Source organism: Xiphophorus maculatus, chromosome 15 (assembly GCF_002775205.1).
Source record: "Xiphophorus maculatus strain JP 163 A chromosome 15, X_maculatus-5.0-male, whole genome shotgun sequence".
Taxonomy (NCBI): domain Eukaryota; kingdom Metazoa; phylum Chordata; class Actinopteri; order Cyprinodontiformes; family Poeciliidae; genus Xiphophorus; species Xiphophorus maculatus.
Window position 1 is genome coordinate 12,863,967 of NC_036457.1, and position 18,038 is coordinate 12,882,004.

General features: G+C 41.0%; 1 protein-coding gene across 1 annotated transcript in view; it reads left to right on the forward strand.

The window, feature by feature from the left end:
- The first annotated feature begins 3,336 nt into the window (after window positions 1-3,336).
- xkr6 (XK related 6) overlaps window positions 3,337-18,038 on the forward strand; it is a 57,393-nt gene continuing 42,691 nt past the window's right edge. The window contains exon 1 of the mRNA XM_005800224.2: window positions 3,337-5,852. Coding sequence (XP_005800281.1) covers window positions 5,284-5,852 — 569 coding nt within the window. The 5' untranslated portion in view covers window positions 3,337-5,283. The remainder of the gene's footprint in view (window positions 5,853-18,038) is intronic.

Here is an 18,038-nt window from a genome sequence, read left to right on the forward strand (position 1 = left end):
GGGAACAGAAACTTGATCTTCACCCTCGCAGAGTTTCTGAGGTAATCATGGAAGCTCAGTTTTCTGGGTCAAATATGTTTTGTAAAATTGTAAAAAGCCAATGTTTGTGTCTCACATGGTATGTTGATTGGAGATGCTATGAGAGCATGGCTTACCTGAGTTGTTTTTAATTGCTTTCTGGTCCTTTGTTGTTCAAAAGAAGACCTATGTCCACATTCTACTGTAGATAGACACACTCAAGCTTGTTCCCAGTATGGATTGGACTCCACCCGGGATGCCCCCTGTTCCAAAGCTTGTTTGTGGCACTCATGGACAGGGGCTCCAACAATGGTGGTAGAGAGGAGGGTAAGAGAATGATCTCATCTGTGCTCTTTGGACAACATGGTTCTGTTGGCACCTTCACGCTATTACCTTCATTCAGTCTTCACTGTACAGGTATGCTGTCAAGTGCAAAGCAACCTGCATGAGAGTCAGCTCCTCTAAGTCAACTCTTGGCAATCCATGTCAGGGGTCATATTTATCTCTGCTTAAAGCAAAGGAATTAAAATGTCTGGGTGTTTTCTTAACATGTAACTAGTAGTGGTAGGAAGGAGAAGATGAAGTTGATAGATGGAGCTGGGGAATTGCCTGTAGTAATGCAGGCGCTGCTCCAATCTGTCTTGGACTCTGGATACAGGCAACTGCACGAGCTTCTGTATGGTGGGTAGAGAGAAGGTGAAGAGCTCCATCATCTGGTAGATGAAGAGCTTCATGGATGGATGGATGGATGGATTAGAACAGAGGATGCACCTAGTTCTTGTATCCTACAGTAGTCTTCATGCATTAACTTTGGTCTGAGTTAATTTTTTTCATCTATTCAGCCTACAGAAACACTAAATATTGTTCAAATGTTTGTAAAGGTTTAGTTAATCTCTTTTAATTTTGTGTTATCTGGGAATGACTTGTGAGAAAGAAAACCTAAGCCTGTTTTAAGATTTAGAAATATACAATAGATTGTGAAACTGGTGACAAGAATAATCCAAGACCAGTGATGAAATGTCAGAACAAAAAAAACAGACAAGTAAACCAGAGTAAATATCTACACAGGAACAAATAGACACAGGCCACCTCTGCTGACTGTTAGGACTGAGGTCAAAGCTTTGCCCCATTTAACTACCAACCAGAAGCGCTGGTGCTTATTGCCCAACTCACAGCATGCAGCCATGTCTGATCATCTCTGTGAAGTGATGCAGCTCTGAAAATGAGATACCAGAGAAACTGGCCAGCCAGTGAAAAATGTGACAGCTACCAAAGGGAACGCCTCAATTTTATTTTGCAATCCATCTACGTCGTACTTTGAAAATATTTATAACAATAATACTATCATTTCTTAAACTTAGTGGATGTCAGTGAAATAAGGATTAACAATTACATTAAAAATGTAATGGAGATTGTCAGGTGTTTAGTTTCAGCAGGTCTGATGTTTCACAGTTGAAATTCTTTTGGGATTCTACGTCTCTACCAAGCTTACACATCTAAATACCAATAAGTGTTGCCTGTTCTTAGGAAAATACTTGAAAATCAGTTAGGTTGGATAGAAAGCATCTATGAACAGAAATGTTTAAAGTCTTGCAAAAGATTCTCAATTGCATTTAGGTGTTGACTTTGACTCAGCCATAAAAAACATGAACATCTTTGTGTTTAAGGATGCAAACCTTAACCCGACTCATCAGACTTCAGCCTCTAACAGATTTAGTTCTAGGATTTAGCTCTATTCGGTATAAAACTGTCCAGCTGATGAAACCTGGACATGTCTTTAGCTGTTTTGAATGTCTTCCACTTGTAAATGTCTCAATTGGTTTACAATGGAAGATATTAAAAGCAGGAGTTATTGAGTTATTTTTTAACAATTATCTTGGTAGAAGGTCACAGTGCAAAGGTTCTTAATTGACATGCTAAAGTTTATTTGTTTAGTACATGGTACATGGATGAGTACAAATAGTCTTTTGCAAAGCAAAGTCAGGGACATATTGATTACCGCAAAAACAAGACACGGCCACAAAAGCAAGATCAGACTCATGTTGCCTCTGACAAATACATGAGAAATTAAAGAAATCTCTGCCAATGGGTTCCTTATTTGGTGTGATATGTGTGTGTTTTTTTTGACATCCCTTTTTACATCTCTTCTGAAAATGGTAATCACTAAAAAGATAACTATTGTGTGGATCATGTGCTTGAGAGACAACGTCCTGAGATTTAAAAAAGAAAAGAAAAGGACTTCAAAAACAGATTGGTACAGGTGATGTGAAAGCTACTGAAACAGACGCTTTGCTCTTGCAGGAAACGTTCAAAAACAATCAGAGCTTAAAAACAAGGACTCAAAGCTGAAGCTACTGAGACTGCCAAACTTGGGGTAAATTCTACTTTGTGAAATGCCGCTTTAGGCAGCAAAAATAAAGCGCATGCAAGAACTAAAAGGTTACACAGTCTCATTGTTAAATCAGTACTATTTTGGGAAGATGGAAACTTGGCAGAAATGCTGTGCCATTTAAGGAGTGCAGACATCTTTCACAAGAATACTTGGACTTCCAATCTTATTTCTCAAGAATCTGTACATTGAAACATAAATGACATACTTGCAACACTAAGACAACAGTATACAACCTACTACTTTGCAAGCCAAAGACAGAGTTTGTGTTTAACACATAGAGAAAAAAGCAACAAAGAGCTAGCTGGCAAAAATATGTGGGATTGCTGTCCAAATAATTTTAAAAGTCGACAAGCATAATCAGCCAAGCATTTGACAAATAACCTAAATACACTCTTGAAACAAAATTCTAAGTGTTTTTTCCAGCTTTTTGAACAGACTTGCATTAAATAGATGTTCTGATGAAGAAAGACAGTGAAGACAGAAATCCAGTAAGCAATCTAGAAAATAGGAACAACACTGATTTACTGCTGACATTTTGCTCTCCCTAGTCCAGCGTTGACTAGGGAGATAGGTCAGTGCCCATAGCTGAAACATAAATAAATGCAAATAAATAAATAAAGGAATATTTTTATCTTCATGCAGTAGTAGGAAAAACATTTTTTTTTCTACTACTACTATTAGGTTTTTTGTTTTTGACTGCTATACGAAGATCAACATCATTCTAGATCAGGGTTCCCCAACCCTGGTCCTCAAGGCACACTGTCCTACATGTTTTAGAGGTTTCCCTGCTTTAATGTGCCTGATTCAACTGATTGCAGTTCAACAAACGCCTGTTAATCAGTCATCAATTGAAATCAGCTAGACTGAAGCAAGAAAATACCTAAAACATGCAGGGCAATGTTCCTTGAGGACCAGGGTTGGGAAACACTGATCTAGATAGATTGTGAGCTTCTAGTTTATTGTCAATTCCATAATGCATTATCAACCAAGCTATCTATAGTCAAAACTCTACTGATTAAAACAAAACTCGAGTACAATTTAACGAGACGTATTTCTAACGAGGATATACAGAAAACACGGAGAGCTGTCAGGGTTCAGCACTGGACAGCTCCCATCACATTCAAACAGGCAGAACAGAGCCTGCTGAGCAGAGCACAGCGGAGCTGCAGCGAGGCTGAAACGGGAGTGAACCAATCAGTCTCATGCTTTATATGACCCTTCATGGCAGCTCTGTGGGCACAGTCTAATCACAGGCTTACAACCTCTTCGCTCATTTCTGCACTACTCAGCAAAAGCTGGAGATAAAAAGGAAAAAAAATCTCAACAAATCAGAATATATAGTCTCTGATTAGATAAAATATAAATTTAGCGTTAGACTGAGAAACAAAGCAACACATAAAAAACGCAAGTTTCCAAACAAGCCTTATGTTCAGTCTCTGCTGCTTTGATAACCCCTATATAAAATCTAGTGCAACAACAGACTTCAGTAGTCATTTTTATTAATAATTACTTTATTAATAAACGCTGTATATTAATAAATAGAGTTTACTAGAGTGTGTTTAATTCTCAGTGTAAATACAATGTTTTTTTTAAGGCCGTAGAGGTTTTTCAGTGAACCTAAATCAACAAGCAGCATCAGAATAACCAAGTATTCAACATGTCATGGATGCATTTGTTGAGACATTTAACTCCCCAACCTTTGAACTGCTCGTGGAGAGCTGTTCAGTCCATCATTCAAAAATCAGACACAGTATGCCACAACCTAAACTCCACCAACACCATGGCGTGCAAGTAGCGAGCATTAATCAGAGAATCAACCAAAAGTCTCATGATAACGCTGGAGGATCGGCGGAAGAATGATTTGACAACAGTAACACTAATACACAAGTATGAGGAAACATGGTGGGGGCAGCTGTATTGTGAGGGGATTCTTACTGTGAGCAATGACAGGCGAGCAGAGTGGATGATAAGTGGAAAGGGGCAAACGCACAAAAATCCTAGAGGAAAACCTGATGTAGATCACAAAAGAAATTCGGATGAAGCTTCGCGTTGCACTCATACAACCAAACTAAACATGTTGCATATACTGCCAGAGGTACGCACTAGTCTGGCATGTCAAACTATTATGATTTTGTTTTGACACTCGGTTCTCACTCGCTTTTAGTTGCGCTTGAGACGTTTCTTCAATGAAAAGGACGTAGACTCGTAGGAAAACAGTTTGGAGAATGCATTCCTGTCAAGCGCCAAGATTCCCCACAAAAGAATCATTCCGAACTGTCACCGTGATGATTCTGCGTCACGCAGTCCTCCGACAAAAGCTGTTTGGGAGCCTCAAAGGAGACGCTAGATGGCAACCAAGCTGGGTGGTAGGTGCTGAGTGTCTGAGTGTGTGAGATTGTGTGTAAGAGAATAGGGACGAGGTGGGGAGCATAAATTACGTCGGCGTGGGACAGTGGAGGGACTGACGGTCTGCTCATGGCAGCTTGCAGCTGGAGGCGAGCAGCAGAGAAGGAAAGCAACATAACCGAGCGGAATGGAAGAAAACTGAGCAGAGACGGTGTTGGACCACAGCTGGATGCGAGGGGTTCCAAATGAAAGTGTTTACACAGACAGATTAACGTGACCAGGTGGGGGATAGGTCTGCAGTGGAGAGGAAAAAGGGGGCGTGGGGGTGGGGGGAGAGAGAGAAAAAAGATGCGCTGCGTCTCCCGTGACGCTGGCGCGCAGTTTGGGAACGGAGTCCGCGGCGGCGACGCGCTGACACCCCGCTTTTAGATGGAGCCAACATTTGGGGTGCAGCAAAACAGGTGTCAGGGAAGTGTCGTCACGAACCCCGGAAGCCGGAGGAGGAGGTGGGAACATCAGAGAGAAAGATGGCAGCGAAATCCGATGGTCGCGGGGTCGTCACCGGTTTCGCCCAGCTGCACAACCTGGACGAAGTGGTGGGGACGGGAGAGGACGACGCGCGGGACGGCAGCTCCTTCCACATCTGCCACTGCTGCAACACCTCGTCGTGCTACTGGGGCTGCCGGAGCGCCTGCCTGCATTACCTCAGGAGGAAGGGGAGAGGGAAGGGAAGGGATGCGGGGCGACCACCGCAGGAGGAGCGCCTCTGGCTGGACTGCCTGTGGATCGTCCTGGCGCTGCTGGTGTTCTTCTGGGACGTGGGCACCGATCTGTGTCTGGCCGCCGACTACTACCACAAACGGAACTTCTTGTGGTCCAGCCTGACTCTGTTCTTCGTGCTGGTGCCCTCGGTCCTGGTCCAGATCCTGAGCTTCAGGTGGTTTGTGCAGGATTACACCGGCGGCGGACTGGGCTCCGTGGAGGGACTCAGCAGTCGGAGGGCTACGGCTAGTTTCCAGAGGGACAGGTGCTGTCGCCTGTCTGTCTGGGTCTGGCAGACCGTCATTCACATCTTTCAGATGGGACAAGTGTGGAGGTAGGGCAAACTTTTAGCTTAAACTTAAAAAAAAAAAAAAAATTCTCATTAACTCCTTCAAAGATACGTCTATCCTCCACCTCCGTCTCCCCCGCTGTCACCTGGTATAACCCGGGTCCTGTGTACATGACTTGGGTGAAAATCAGCACCGTAGTGAACCCATTACGCTCGCCTCCCAGTCTCCACTGTTGTGCACATGTCTGCATTTCGTTTCATGTATGCGTCGCCTCGCATTTTAACGCTCTCGGCTACAAATTCACCGTCCTCTTGGGCTCTCAGGCAGACGTGCCCACACATCTGGATAGAAATTGCACCGAGATTGCTGAATGCGCCATTGCGCTGTGTGAGGAAGGGGAGAAGGCGGCTATTTGTTCAAAAAGAGGGCCAGCTGAAAGCTTGCAATGCATGTGTGCGTTTGCGTGTGTGTGTGTTGGCGTGTACGTGTGTGTGTAAGAGAGGGAGCGAAACGCGCTGTTCACATCACAGTGTACAGTCGCCTCGGTTCACCCCCTCGCCCCCCTCTCTCCCTCCGCATACACCAACCAGAGGCCAGACGAGCATCTGGTTTCACGGCTCGCAAAACTACATCTCTCCCCACAGACATGATGTCATCGACTCCTCTGCGGCGCTCCATAGACCTGACACCCCCTCCAACACCCCAACGCTCCCTCCACCAAACTGATTTTTAAAGGTTTTTCATAAACGAAATGATGCGTCGGAGAACCTCGGAGGCGCTTTTTCCTCTGCGCGTAAAATCTGACATGCAGCGGCCACAGTAGTAAAATATGATGGCGAGGCTTCACGCTGTTTTTTTTTTTTTCCTTTTTTTTTTCTTCCTCCATGCTGATCAGAGAGGAGCGAGTTGTTTTTGGTGCAGACAGACGCAGTGGCTGGCATTTAATATGGGGGGTTGGGGGGTGGGGGGAGCCGGAGGAGGCTGGGGGGGAGTGAAGCATGACGGTTGTCCCGAAGGGGGGCGGGGGGGCAACGTGAAACACGTTAAAACAGCAGCACGATATGAGAGCCAGAAGCAGGGGTCAGAAGATTTAATCCTGCTCTTTCGTGTTTTTTTAAAAAATTATTATTATTTTTTATTTATTTAAATAATTCGATATTGGAAAGTGTGCTGTTCTGCCAGAAAAGCAGGATTGATCCCCACTTGTGTTGTTGACAGCAGCCCCCATGCTCCTCTTCAGATAAATAGATTTTTGCAAACCATGATTGTGTTTTATTCTGATGCATGAGAACATTTGCGCCACTGGCCAAATGATTCACACAGAGAGTCCAGGAGTGAAACTCACACTCAATGATCTTCCTATAAAGGGGTAAAATGCCACAGGCAGCAAAATGCATATTTTCTCATCCACTGGTTCTACACTTGTGTTTCTGAGTTTTAGGGTAATAGAAACCAAATAATGAAAAAAATTAAATGCGCTAATTCCTTTACTTGCTCAGAAATGCTATTTACTCTTTCGTACTAGAGGTAACTGGTAACCTCCAGAATTTAAAGCAAAAGAAACTTGTTAGCAATTGGTAAGTGCATTTCAACAAAAATGGTTTTGGAACTGACACAAAATGGAAGTACAGTAGTGCGCAACAAAGTGTTAGTATTGATGCATATTAAGAAGACAAAGTCCAAAGGAATATACAAAGCAGGAAAAACTTTTAATTCTAGACAACAGCAAGATCTAACTCCTTGGAAGCAAAATAAGGGATAACCCAAGGCGTTTGCACAGTGCTGTACTGGGAGTGGAGTTGAAGAAAACACAATGTGAAATTCAGCTTTGTTGAAGAAGAACAAGTTTGAGCAGTGAAATGTTTTTCAGGATCTTAGGGAAACATAATGTGTTGGTGTGAATGCGGTGAAATCTTATGAGGCTGTAATCAGGGATCCTTGTCAATCCTCTTTCTCCCCCTGGACACAAGCCATCTGACCACTAGTTTGGAGTTAAGTGTCAAAAGCTGCTCCTGTCAGCTTAACTAGTGTTCACAACCTCTGAGACCCTCTAGGATATCAGCTGATATGGGGATTATGCGACAGAGAGAGAGGGCAGGCCACCCTGCCAATGTTGTATCATATTACAATGCATTATGGGATTTCATAAAAGCTTTTATTTAGCTTTGTGTTGCATACACTTGAAACTTAAACTTGAATATTTCAAATTAGGTGTTCATGTTCCTGAGTTTAAAAGACTGATTATAAAAACAAGCGTTTAATAGACCTGCTGCTACAGCCTCAATTTGTGAAATATTTTCCCTTCATCAATGTCATAAAGCAGGCTAAAGTGCTGACAAAAGTCAAAAAAGCTTCCCCCCATCATGTCTCATTAGTCAGTTCTACTTTTTAGTCCGTTCAATTAGCTACTTTTCTTCCTCCCCCCTGTGCACCTGAGGACCAGGCTGATGGCAGAATTCACTGCGCTTGTCTTGCAATTATCTCCTTGTTAATTGTTGACAGAATCCCATCTGTAATCCTGCTATGTCACCAGTTACTACAGCTCTTTCATGTCCCTCCTCGCTGTGAACTGGCGGCTCTGCTGAAGGTGTTAGGGATTCTGCTCAGGCACACACTGGATCAGACATACACAGAGGTCTCCTGGTGGTACGATGGACAGCTTAATCAGTGTAAGCCCAAATTAGCTTCTCGCTGAGAGAGGGAATGCATCCATCTCCTCACTCCTCTTCAAAAAAATTGGAATTTCTGTATTATAGGGAATTCCCTGCCAAACACAGCTATGTGCATTATTTTTGGATCTCTAGTTTAAGAAATAAAAGGTCAGAGTATTTCAGCAACTGCTGAGGTTTTCAGAAACATAATGTTAAACTGACTTTGTCTTATTGAGGCTTACTGGAAACAGTGAATGTTGTTTCTAAATGATTCTGAAGGACTCTTCCCCTCATTACTGATTTTTGAAAAACAATTTCTAAAAATTGTCTCAGCGTATTTAATTTTGTTTTCATGCGACACACCCACACAAAATGGTGCAAATTTGCAATATGTGTAACTCTCTAACCAAGAATGCAAGGAAGAATTGGCAAAAAGGTTCTTGCTGTATACATACGGATACCACAATTCAGATTTTTATTGGTAAAACATTCCCTTTTCACACTTCACATCATGCTACTTTGTATTGGTTTATCGCATAAAATCCAATTCAAATGTTTACTTAGTGGTCGTATTGTAATAATATATTAAGAAGTTCAAGGGGTAGGAATACATTAATAGGTAATGTAAGTTTTATTCACAACTATCATTTTTTATACACTAAAGTGTGCACTGGGATCTGCTGGCCCCTAAGCAAGTCTAACACTTGTCTAAAAATGATGCCATGACTCATCTCTTTTCAATTTGTCTGTTAACTGCTGCTGAAATGAGTGTGTAGGATTTGATTTACTGTGTTCATCAGAAATAATCAGGTTACTTGGTTTCAAAATGGGCTATTTTGAAAGATGTGAGTTCATTTTATTATGTTGTGCTGTGCCTTAACAACTAGAGTAAAAGTCTGCATTATTGCTTCGGTGAAAGCATATAAATGTTTTTTTTTTTCCTTTTTATGGCAAAAAATAAATAAATAAAAAAATTCAAGCAAAATGACATCTGTATCTGAGAACAAAAGCACATATAAACAGCTCTTCCACATTTATTAGGATCCTTAGGTACACCGTGTATAATTTTATTACGTGAGCATAATCTCACTCTGAAAAATTTAGAAAATAAAGAAAGGTTTCACCAGAACTCTGGATAATCTTGACAGATTGGGAAAAAGGTCAACAATCCTTCTTTCTACATGTTTCAACCTTGTGCACTTAGTTTTTTCCTCACTAAATTATATCCCAATTAAACACTGGAGATTATGTGGCTACAATAGGATTGTTTTAAAATATTATTATTTCATTTTTTATTTTTTTTAATATCCTTAATTGCGTTGACAGTAGGTGTACATCCACCCAATCATCTATGCATGCAAGCCCTCATATTTGATTTTCAGGAATTCGGCAGTCAGAGATGAAAGGATTCCCCTTCAGTAGTGCAGACTATCGAGACGCTGCAAATATGGTTAGTTGGATTACCATTTAATCCCATATAAGAGCAGCTCACCACAGATAAACTCGAGAAGAATCGCCTCACGGTTGACATCTGCTTCAGTTTTCTTGTCGTGCAAATATTAATTCAAGAGTGCAAAGGAATCAACAGAAGCCTCTCTTCGCCGGCCGGCTGGCTCGTGTTTGCCAAGAAAGCTTTACTGAAGCAGTTCCGCAAGATTAGTGAGATGATACAATGGCAGCGATCTGACTTTTCAAAGGAAATGGCTGTGAGAGTGAAAGTGGGGAAAGAAATGGATGAAGTGGCAATAATCCACATGTAGTGAGAACTAAAAACAGAAAATGATATGAACATTGCGCGCTCATCACTTGGGTATTTTTGGAAGACGGGAGATGACTCATAGATGTCTTGATTTCCTTATCCTGGTGGTCAACAGAACAAATTACCTGTGTAATCTCTTTAAAACCATCTATTTGTTTTGCAAATGCTCTGCAAAGCCTCACACAGAAAGAGAATTCTGTGCACTGATGTTTGCGAATTTTGCAGTTTGCCATTTGGAAGAATATAATCCAAGAATGTGTTGTATAATCCCACAGCAAAGAGGCTTTTTATTCCTCAAGCAAGAAAATAGATGAGCAGAGAATGCAAGCACAAAAAAAAAAATAAAATAAAATAAACCTTATCTTTATGAAGTTTTTCATTCAGCTCTGTTGAGTCTTATTTACAGACTGTGTTGTTGCTCCGGAGCCCACCGGCATACGTCTACTCGTTTTCTCATTAGCGTTGATAACAGAGAGCAAACCTTTAAAGCGGGCTCCCCAAGAAAACCCCCAATTATGTGACAGAGGAGCACATCGAAATGTAAGAAAAGACAGCTTTCCTAGGAGCGTATCGCAGCTGGGGGTAAAGAGACGGAAAGCCATAAATGGCAGATAAATACAGGCTTCAGTTACTCAAGAAGCAGAGAGAGACAGAGAGAGAGAGAGAGAGAGAGATCTGAAAGGGGGAATTCAATTACTGTTTTGGTTTTATGTCATCTCGGTTTGGGTTCAGGCTGGCTTCTTCTTCTTGAATTTCCCAGCATTATGGGAAAAGGTTTGGTTCAGCTTTCACTGTTCTGCATGAATTTCAAGCTTTGCATCTCAAAAGTCAACCTATGTGTCTTTTAGTAATGCCTGTGCATCAGGGTAAAATCCTGCATAAATGACTCTTTAATGTGTTCAGCTCATTTCATTCTCATTTCTCGGGCAGCTACGCCTTCTGTCACTGCAGAGAGCTCTTACGGTCAGTGCAGGGTGAATGAATAAGAATGAAAAGGCCTGTGATGATGCCTGATTTAGCCTGCCTCATAAGTAAAACAGCTTTACCCTGCTAACTTGAAAGCCACACTACTCCTGCTGCCTTCCTGCCCTGATCAGGAAAACATCCAAAGAAACACCTAGGAATTCGAAGCACTTTGCCAGATGGGTTTCCTGACAAAAAAATATGTCTGTATCTCAGTATGAATATTATACCCCAAGTGGTGGGGAGTAAGAGAGCATCTCTTTAGTATTATGTTCTTCTTTGTATACAATTTCAAGGTTAGTATTTTTTACAGATACACAGAGACACACATCTTAGCTGAATTCTATGTTTTGGCATTTTCTGATAGATCAGAGAAATATTATGGAAAACGAACTCCCCAACAGTCTTTTTGTATTCTCCTTTTGCAAAAAGTGATCTTCTAATCTTCATTCGGAACATGACAAAATGGATTTTATGTTTAAGTAATGTTAGTTAAAAAGTCAGAACTTTGTCGAAACTATGTTAGTAACTAACTATCTTAGTTCAAATGTTAGTTCAAGAAGCAACATTTTTATGCAAAAACTTATCTTATGTTATTTCTGACATATTGTGAGCATTTAATCCTGCACAAGATGATGAGCCAGAAACGACTATAGGTGTAAATTCTAACTTAAAGTTGGAATTTCTAAGTCACAGAAATCAAGTAGAGCCTTGATCATGAGGCACACACCTCATGATCAAATTCAGCAGGGGTCAAGTAACCTTTTGAAATATTGTGAGCGTAGCAGAAATTAACAGTTTATTTACACGTGTAACAGTTTGTATTGACAAAAGCAGCTTCCATTTGGCTGAAATGCACAATAGTCTTTGAAACCAAAATTGGAAGTAGTAGTTGGTAGTAGTAGTAGTAGTAGTAGTTGGTGGTTTGGGTTCCAAATTGTAGCAAATCCCACCAGCCTGCCAATGTGCAACTAGAACATGATCAAACTGGGTGCAACGTCATGATCTACTTTCCAATGTAAAGCAGAAGTAATATTTGTCTAATGCTGAAACTGATTCGCATGGAGAAAAAGGTTCCCAACAAAGACTTAGATCCATCCATCCATCCATTTTCTGTTCACCCTTTGTCCCTAATGGGGTCGGGAGGGTTGCTGGTGCCCATCTCCAGCTACGTTCCAGGCGAGAGGCGGGGTACACCCTGGACAGGTCGCCAGTCTGTCGCAGGGCAACACAGAGACATACAGGACAAACAACCATGCACACACACACTCACACCTAGGGAGAATTTAGAGAAACCAATTAACCTGACAGTCATGTTTTTGGACTGTGGGAGGAAGCCGGAGTACCCGGAGAGAACCCACGCATGCACAGGGAGAACATGCAAACTCCATGCAGAAAGACCCTGGCCGGGAATCGAACCCAGGACCTTCTTGCTGCAAGGCAACAGTGCTACCAACTGCGCCACTGTGCAGCCCCAAAGACTTAGAGTTTCTGAAAATATATTCCCACTCCTTGAACTTTTCTAAATTTTAATCATAATGTATTGGGACTTTATGTGACAGACCAACAGAGGATAATGTATGACTGTGAAGATCACCCTCGCTGTAACACAAGACGGTGGCAGCATAATGCTTTTTCCAGGAGAGACAGGATGTATGAATGGAGCTAATTGCAGCAAAATTATTAGAAACTGTCATTGTAACCAACTAACGATTTATTGACATTAAGGTCTTTTGTTTGTTTTCTCTGCCTTATTTTGTTTGGCAGCTGTAACAAATCATCACTTCAATTTTCAAGCCTTCCAACAGCTCTCAGTTATTTCAATCTGCTCTGAAAACACAAATCCTTTAAATTCTCCCAGAACCCCTAAAGCAGCTTTTGTTGTGGGATGTTTATATCTCTGTTTAACTGTACTTTATATCATTATTTCCTGGGCCCAGAGGACATCTATTGTGAGCTGAAATACACACACACACACACCAAGGCAATATTTCATCTGGAGTCCCCTCAGCCTAATATTGCTTTTGTAATATAAATATATTTCTCCTTTTTTTTTCCTGAGGAAAGGTTGGGGCTTACATTCCCAGATGCACTATTTGGGCTGATCATGTTCTCTCTCTGTGTATACTCTCTCTATCCATTAGCGGTGCTCATAAGCTGAAGTCACCGCATCACCATCTGTCTTCCCTGCAAAGTTAACATATGTTTTTATTTTTATCCCTCCCTGTCGCTTACACCTATTAATGTTCTTAGGCTCCTCTAAAGCCTCCATCCATCTTGGGTGGAGGCACCACGCTGTGTGTTCCTCTGTGTCTTCTTTGTTATCTGCTTACTAGCTGTAGTTAGAAGAATGGGCCTCTCTGTGCTGTGAGTTCCAAAACTGTGTCCCTTACTGCTACTTAAAGTCATCATGCTACCTCCCAACCCTCCATCTTTCCCTTTATGTGTGTGTGTGTGTCTCCACGTAAAGCTGCACTTGACCTCCATTTCTGTCAAGGAAAGTGGAGCATCTGGCTCCTGCCCCATTACAACTGAACTTCTCCTGTCTCCCTCATCCTGCTATGCCACACATCCTCTCTACTCCCTGCAGAGCCCCGCTTTCAGAGCTCTCATGCTCCGCACTCATTTCTGCTCGCTAACACTCTGACAAAACGTCTCGTTTCTGTAGGAAACCTGTTCCGTTTCAGCTCACGTTTTAACCTGTGGCTTCACGGCTCTCCTCTCATTCCACATCCCATTCATTAACACTCGAAGCTGTTCATTGGCACTCTTTTGTGCTCTGGCAAAAGGAGCAAACACAGTCAAGTGAATCAGTGTAAGTTCAGCAAGAGAAAAACGGAGTGTTTTATGTGTAATTGTAACGTCTGACGTGATGCAGATCTCAGTGGGGGAAACGACACCTCCATGATGCATTGTTTAAATATGAGTGATTTATAAGGATATCAGCAGTAAAAAGAAGGTTCTGCATGAAGCAAAACATATATCACATGCAGTACTGCTTATGTTACGTGAGACAAATAGGCATTAAGAGGAATATATGGCAGAGGAAGCTAGCAGCAGGGCTCAACGGGGTTTTGTTCTCATATTGCCCAGTGGTACAACAAGAGCAAGAAAAGCATATGAATTTTTCTACATAAAACTGCAATCTTAATTTAATGCGGGAAATTATCAATTGCTCCCCATGTTAAACCTTAGCTCATTAGTAGAAACGCAACAAATCAATTAAAGGGCCTTTCAAAAGTGTTCATAAATCTTGAGCTTACTTTTATTATTTTAAGTAAGAGACCAACACAAATCAGTTCATAATTGTGAATGTACAAAAGGAGGGTACATGCTTTTCAGTTTAGTTGGACGATTAATATCCAAGCAGTGTGGTGCACATCTGCACAAATGAGTCAATTTATAGAACCACGTTGTGGAGAATGGCACGTCCTGCTTTGGATATTTGGGCACTGATGTAGGCTTTCTTATTTCAGTTTTTAACAAGTTCTTTTCTATTTTTGCTCAGTGATTGTTTACCTTTTTTTGTATGCCGTTCATTTTATCATCTATGATGATCAACATTACAAAACACATCTACATAGCATGATGCTGCAACCACCATGTGTGTTCAGTGTGATATGGAGTGTTGTTTATTCCTTATTTTTGCTGTTTTCTTATCGCAGCTTTTTGCAATATTTGTGTTATTCACAAGAAGTGGCCCAGCTTTTAGAAGCTCCTCGGAAGAATACTGAGCTGGCAGCTTTAAGTGGACGGCCATATGAGCTTTCGCTTGGACCGTACTTATTTCTCTTTTGAGTGAGGGATTGTCTTATAATATGATCCCCAACAGGTTTAACCCTGATCAGGCCTAAAATATACAATTGCAAAATATTCCTTCAATAAAAATAACATTCTTTAAATGAACTCGTCCTAAAACGTCTCAATTATGATAAAGTTCAGCCTGCGTACATGTGCTTTAAATATAAAGAGCTTTAGAATTTTTCTCACACACACACACATGCTTCCTCAGCTCTCTTTGAAGCTGCCTGTGCCTTTCTAATCTCGTAGTTTCCTGAAAGCTGCATCAGCAGCGTTCAGCGCGGACCACCGTTGTTTGACTCTAATCATGGACGATGCTCTGGGCGTCAGTTTGATAAACAGACAATCTCTGCTCATAAATAATTGAAGAGCCGTGTTAGTGCTCTTACTCCCAGCCCAATGTTTGCGGGATTTTCCAGGCATCTCCTCGTATTTACACGGTGAATGTATCTGCGAAGAGAGATACATTCACTCAGAAACTGGGAAGATGTAGATACATCTACTGCAACCTATTTTGCAGATCATAAAAGCATTGAGCCTTTGTGCAAATATGGGAATGCACAAATCATGTTAAAACATACCAAAAACAATGATCACAGTTGTTCCTATACTAAACCAAAACCCATTACCTGCCACCTTAATGGTGGTAGTTCATTTTTCCAAACACTTTTGAATAGATTCATTAGTGGACTGTCAAACCCCTCCTCTAAACATTTTATTCTTTAAGCCTAAATCCTTCCTGGTGCAGTAAGTCCATTTGTCATGTCCGTATATGATGTTTCCTGTAAGAACGTTCTGATCTGGCCCACATAATGTTGGGTTCATATTTAGAACAGCACACATTCAGGTCTCCTGCTCAGCAGTCCATCACTGTCCTTCCTGTGTCCTTATTTTCCTCCATAGGGTTATTGCTGGACGACTTGTTCTCGGTCATGTGACCACTGTGTGTGTTGATTTGGTTCCCAAAGAGGAAGTTGGAGGATCAAATTAGGAATCCAACATTGATCAGTTAGAGTTACCCAGCACCATCATTGAGGCATAAATAGACTCTTTAAAGTTCCCTTTCATACGCTGAAGCTCCAACCAGTCACGTTTTTTTTTTCATGCCTCATTTTTGAGGTGTGTCAGAATAAAACAGGGGCCTGAATGCTTTTTTTCCATTGTAAGAACATGAAAGGTGTTTTTTCAGCCTATATAAAATGAACCACAGACAACGTTACTTAGTTTTCAACCAAATTCTTTCAAGAATTGAGAAGGCACAGAGGATCAGCTCCTACAAACCGATCTCCTTGCGTTCTGCCATTCTGCTGCAGAACTTGTTTTTTTATTAGCAGGGAAAGGGAGTGGATGGAAAGTGGGAGAATGATCTTAACAAAACCGGGGGGCTACCCTGATAAGGAAGGGAAACAGAAAATACACACAGACAATTAGAGGCAACTAAGGAGTATCTCAGGAAGTTTTTCTAAAGAATCACCTGCGAAAACATGCTTGAGGTCAAGGAAAGGTTAGTTGTCTTACACACAGTTTAACAAGTTCTTCCTCTCTGGGGTGAGAACATTAAACCTTAAAATAAATAAAAACCAACTAGTAATATAAAACTACTAATGTAAGAAAGACAACAAAACATAATAATTCTAACAGAACCCACTGATGCCTCAGTAACCCTATATTTAAAAATATCTCAGGCCTCCTGCTTATTACTCATACATTGCATGTGTAGAAATCAGTATGCGAACACGTGAGCTGCATGCATAGGAGGCGTGAATGTTCTCTTGCCTTATGCTACAATGACTGTTGAGATGCATGTGACTCATGTCGTACGATTTGGTGTGAAACACCTGATAGTCTGGTGAGAATTTCCCTGCTCATAAAATGGAGGTTTTATGATAGTTAACTGGTTTATTGCTGTATTAGAACCTTGTTCAGTATGTTTTTTTCAACAGAAACTGTTTTGCAAGTCTTGAAAATATGCTGATGCAACAAAGCTTTTCAAAACATGCTTAAAGGAGTAGTGTTTTTTTGTTCTTGTAAAAATCTATAAATAAGGGAAAAAGTGAGCTAAGTTATTTAACTTATGATTAAAATATTATTTACACAGTTTATTGTGGGAAAAATGTATCAGAAAATGTCAAAAGCTCTCAATACACTGCAACCAGCAATATTGGATCCATTAGACATTGTATGCCTGCAGGCTATTGAGATGAAGTCAATACAGCTCTTGAGTAAAGCTTCTTGTATTAATCTTTCAGTAAAATTTCAGATAATCCTGACATTCTGTGTATCCCCTATTTTGCTCCACCAAGGCTGCTTAGGGATCCTGTTTAGTTCAAACATTAAATATGAACAAAAAAGTAAAGAGACACAGCTGTGTTTTCCCGAGTATAAGTACAACAAATATATGGGAGTTTAGAGGATTACAGTGAAATCTGGAAACTTTTCCATGTTTCAGAAATAAAGTACTCATGTGAGTATGCAAATTGTTTTGATGCTGCTGCATGAACTGAAGACTGATTCACACTCTTGAGTTCCTCCATTTTTTTCCCGAGCATTTTTTGGCATTTAACTACTAAAATTTTAAGCCTTTTTACACATTTTATGTCTGTAAATGTGCATAGTGTTTTTGTAAAGTCTGTTTAGATTATAAAGGGATCATATGGCTTGCCTGTTTTATTCTGTGGTTCGGGATAGGAACCACATACGCAATATGGAGCCCTGAGGAGCAAGAACAAACAACAGCGCTTGTGGCCCAGAGACAGAATATATCAAACAATCAAAAGAACAAGCAAGATCATTGTTTCAACAGACGGAAAGTTGTTTTTAAATGACTGGTCTTAATCGATTTGAGTCAGGTTGTATTTGTGTTCATGTTTAAGGTTAATTGATGAATACAAACCACAATGGTTTTGGCTCACGTTTTAGTCCTGTGTGCACTTCATGTTCTCAGCTCTGGATGCTGCTGTCCTGTTTTAGTTTTGCATATGGTGTCTGCTCATGTGTCCAGTTAGAGGAGCTAATTAAAAAGCTTCTGTGCTGGGCTGTGAGCTGAGTCTGTGTCA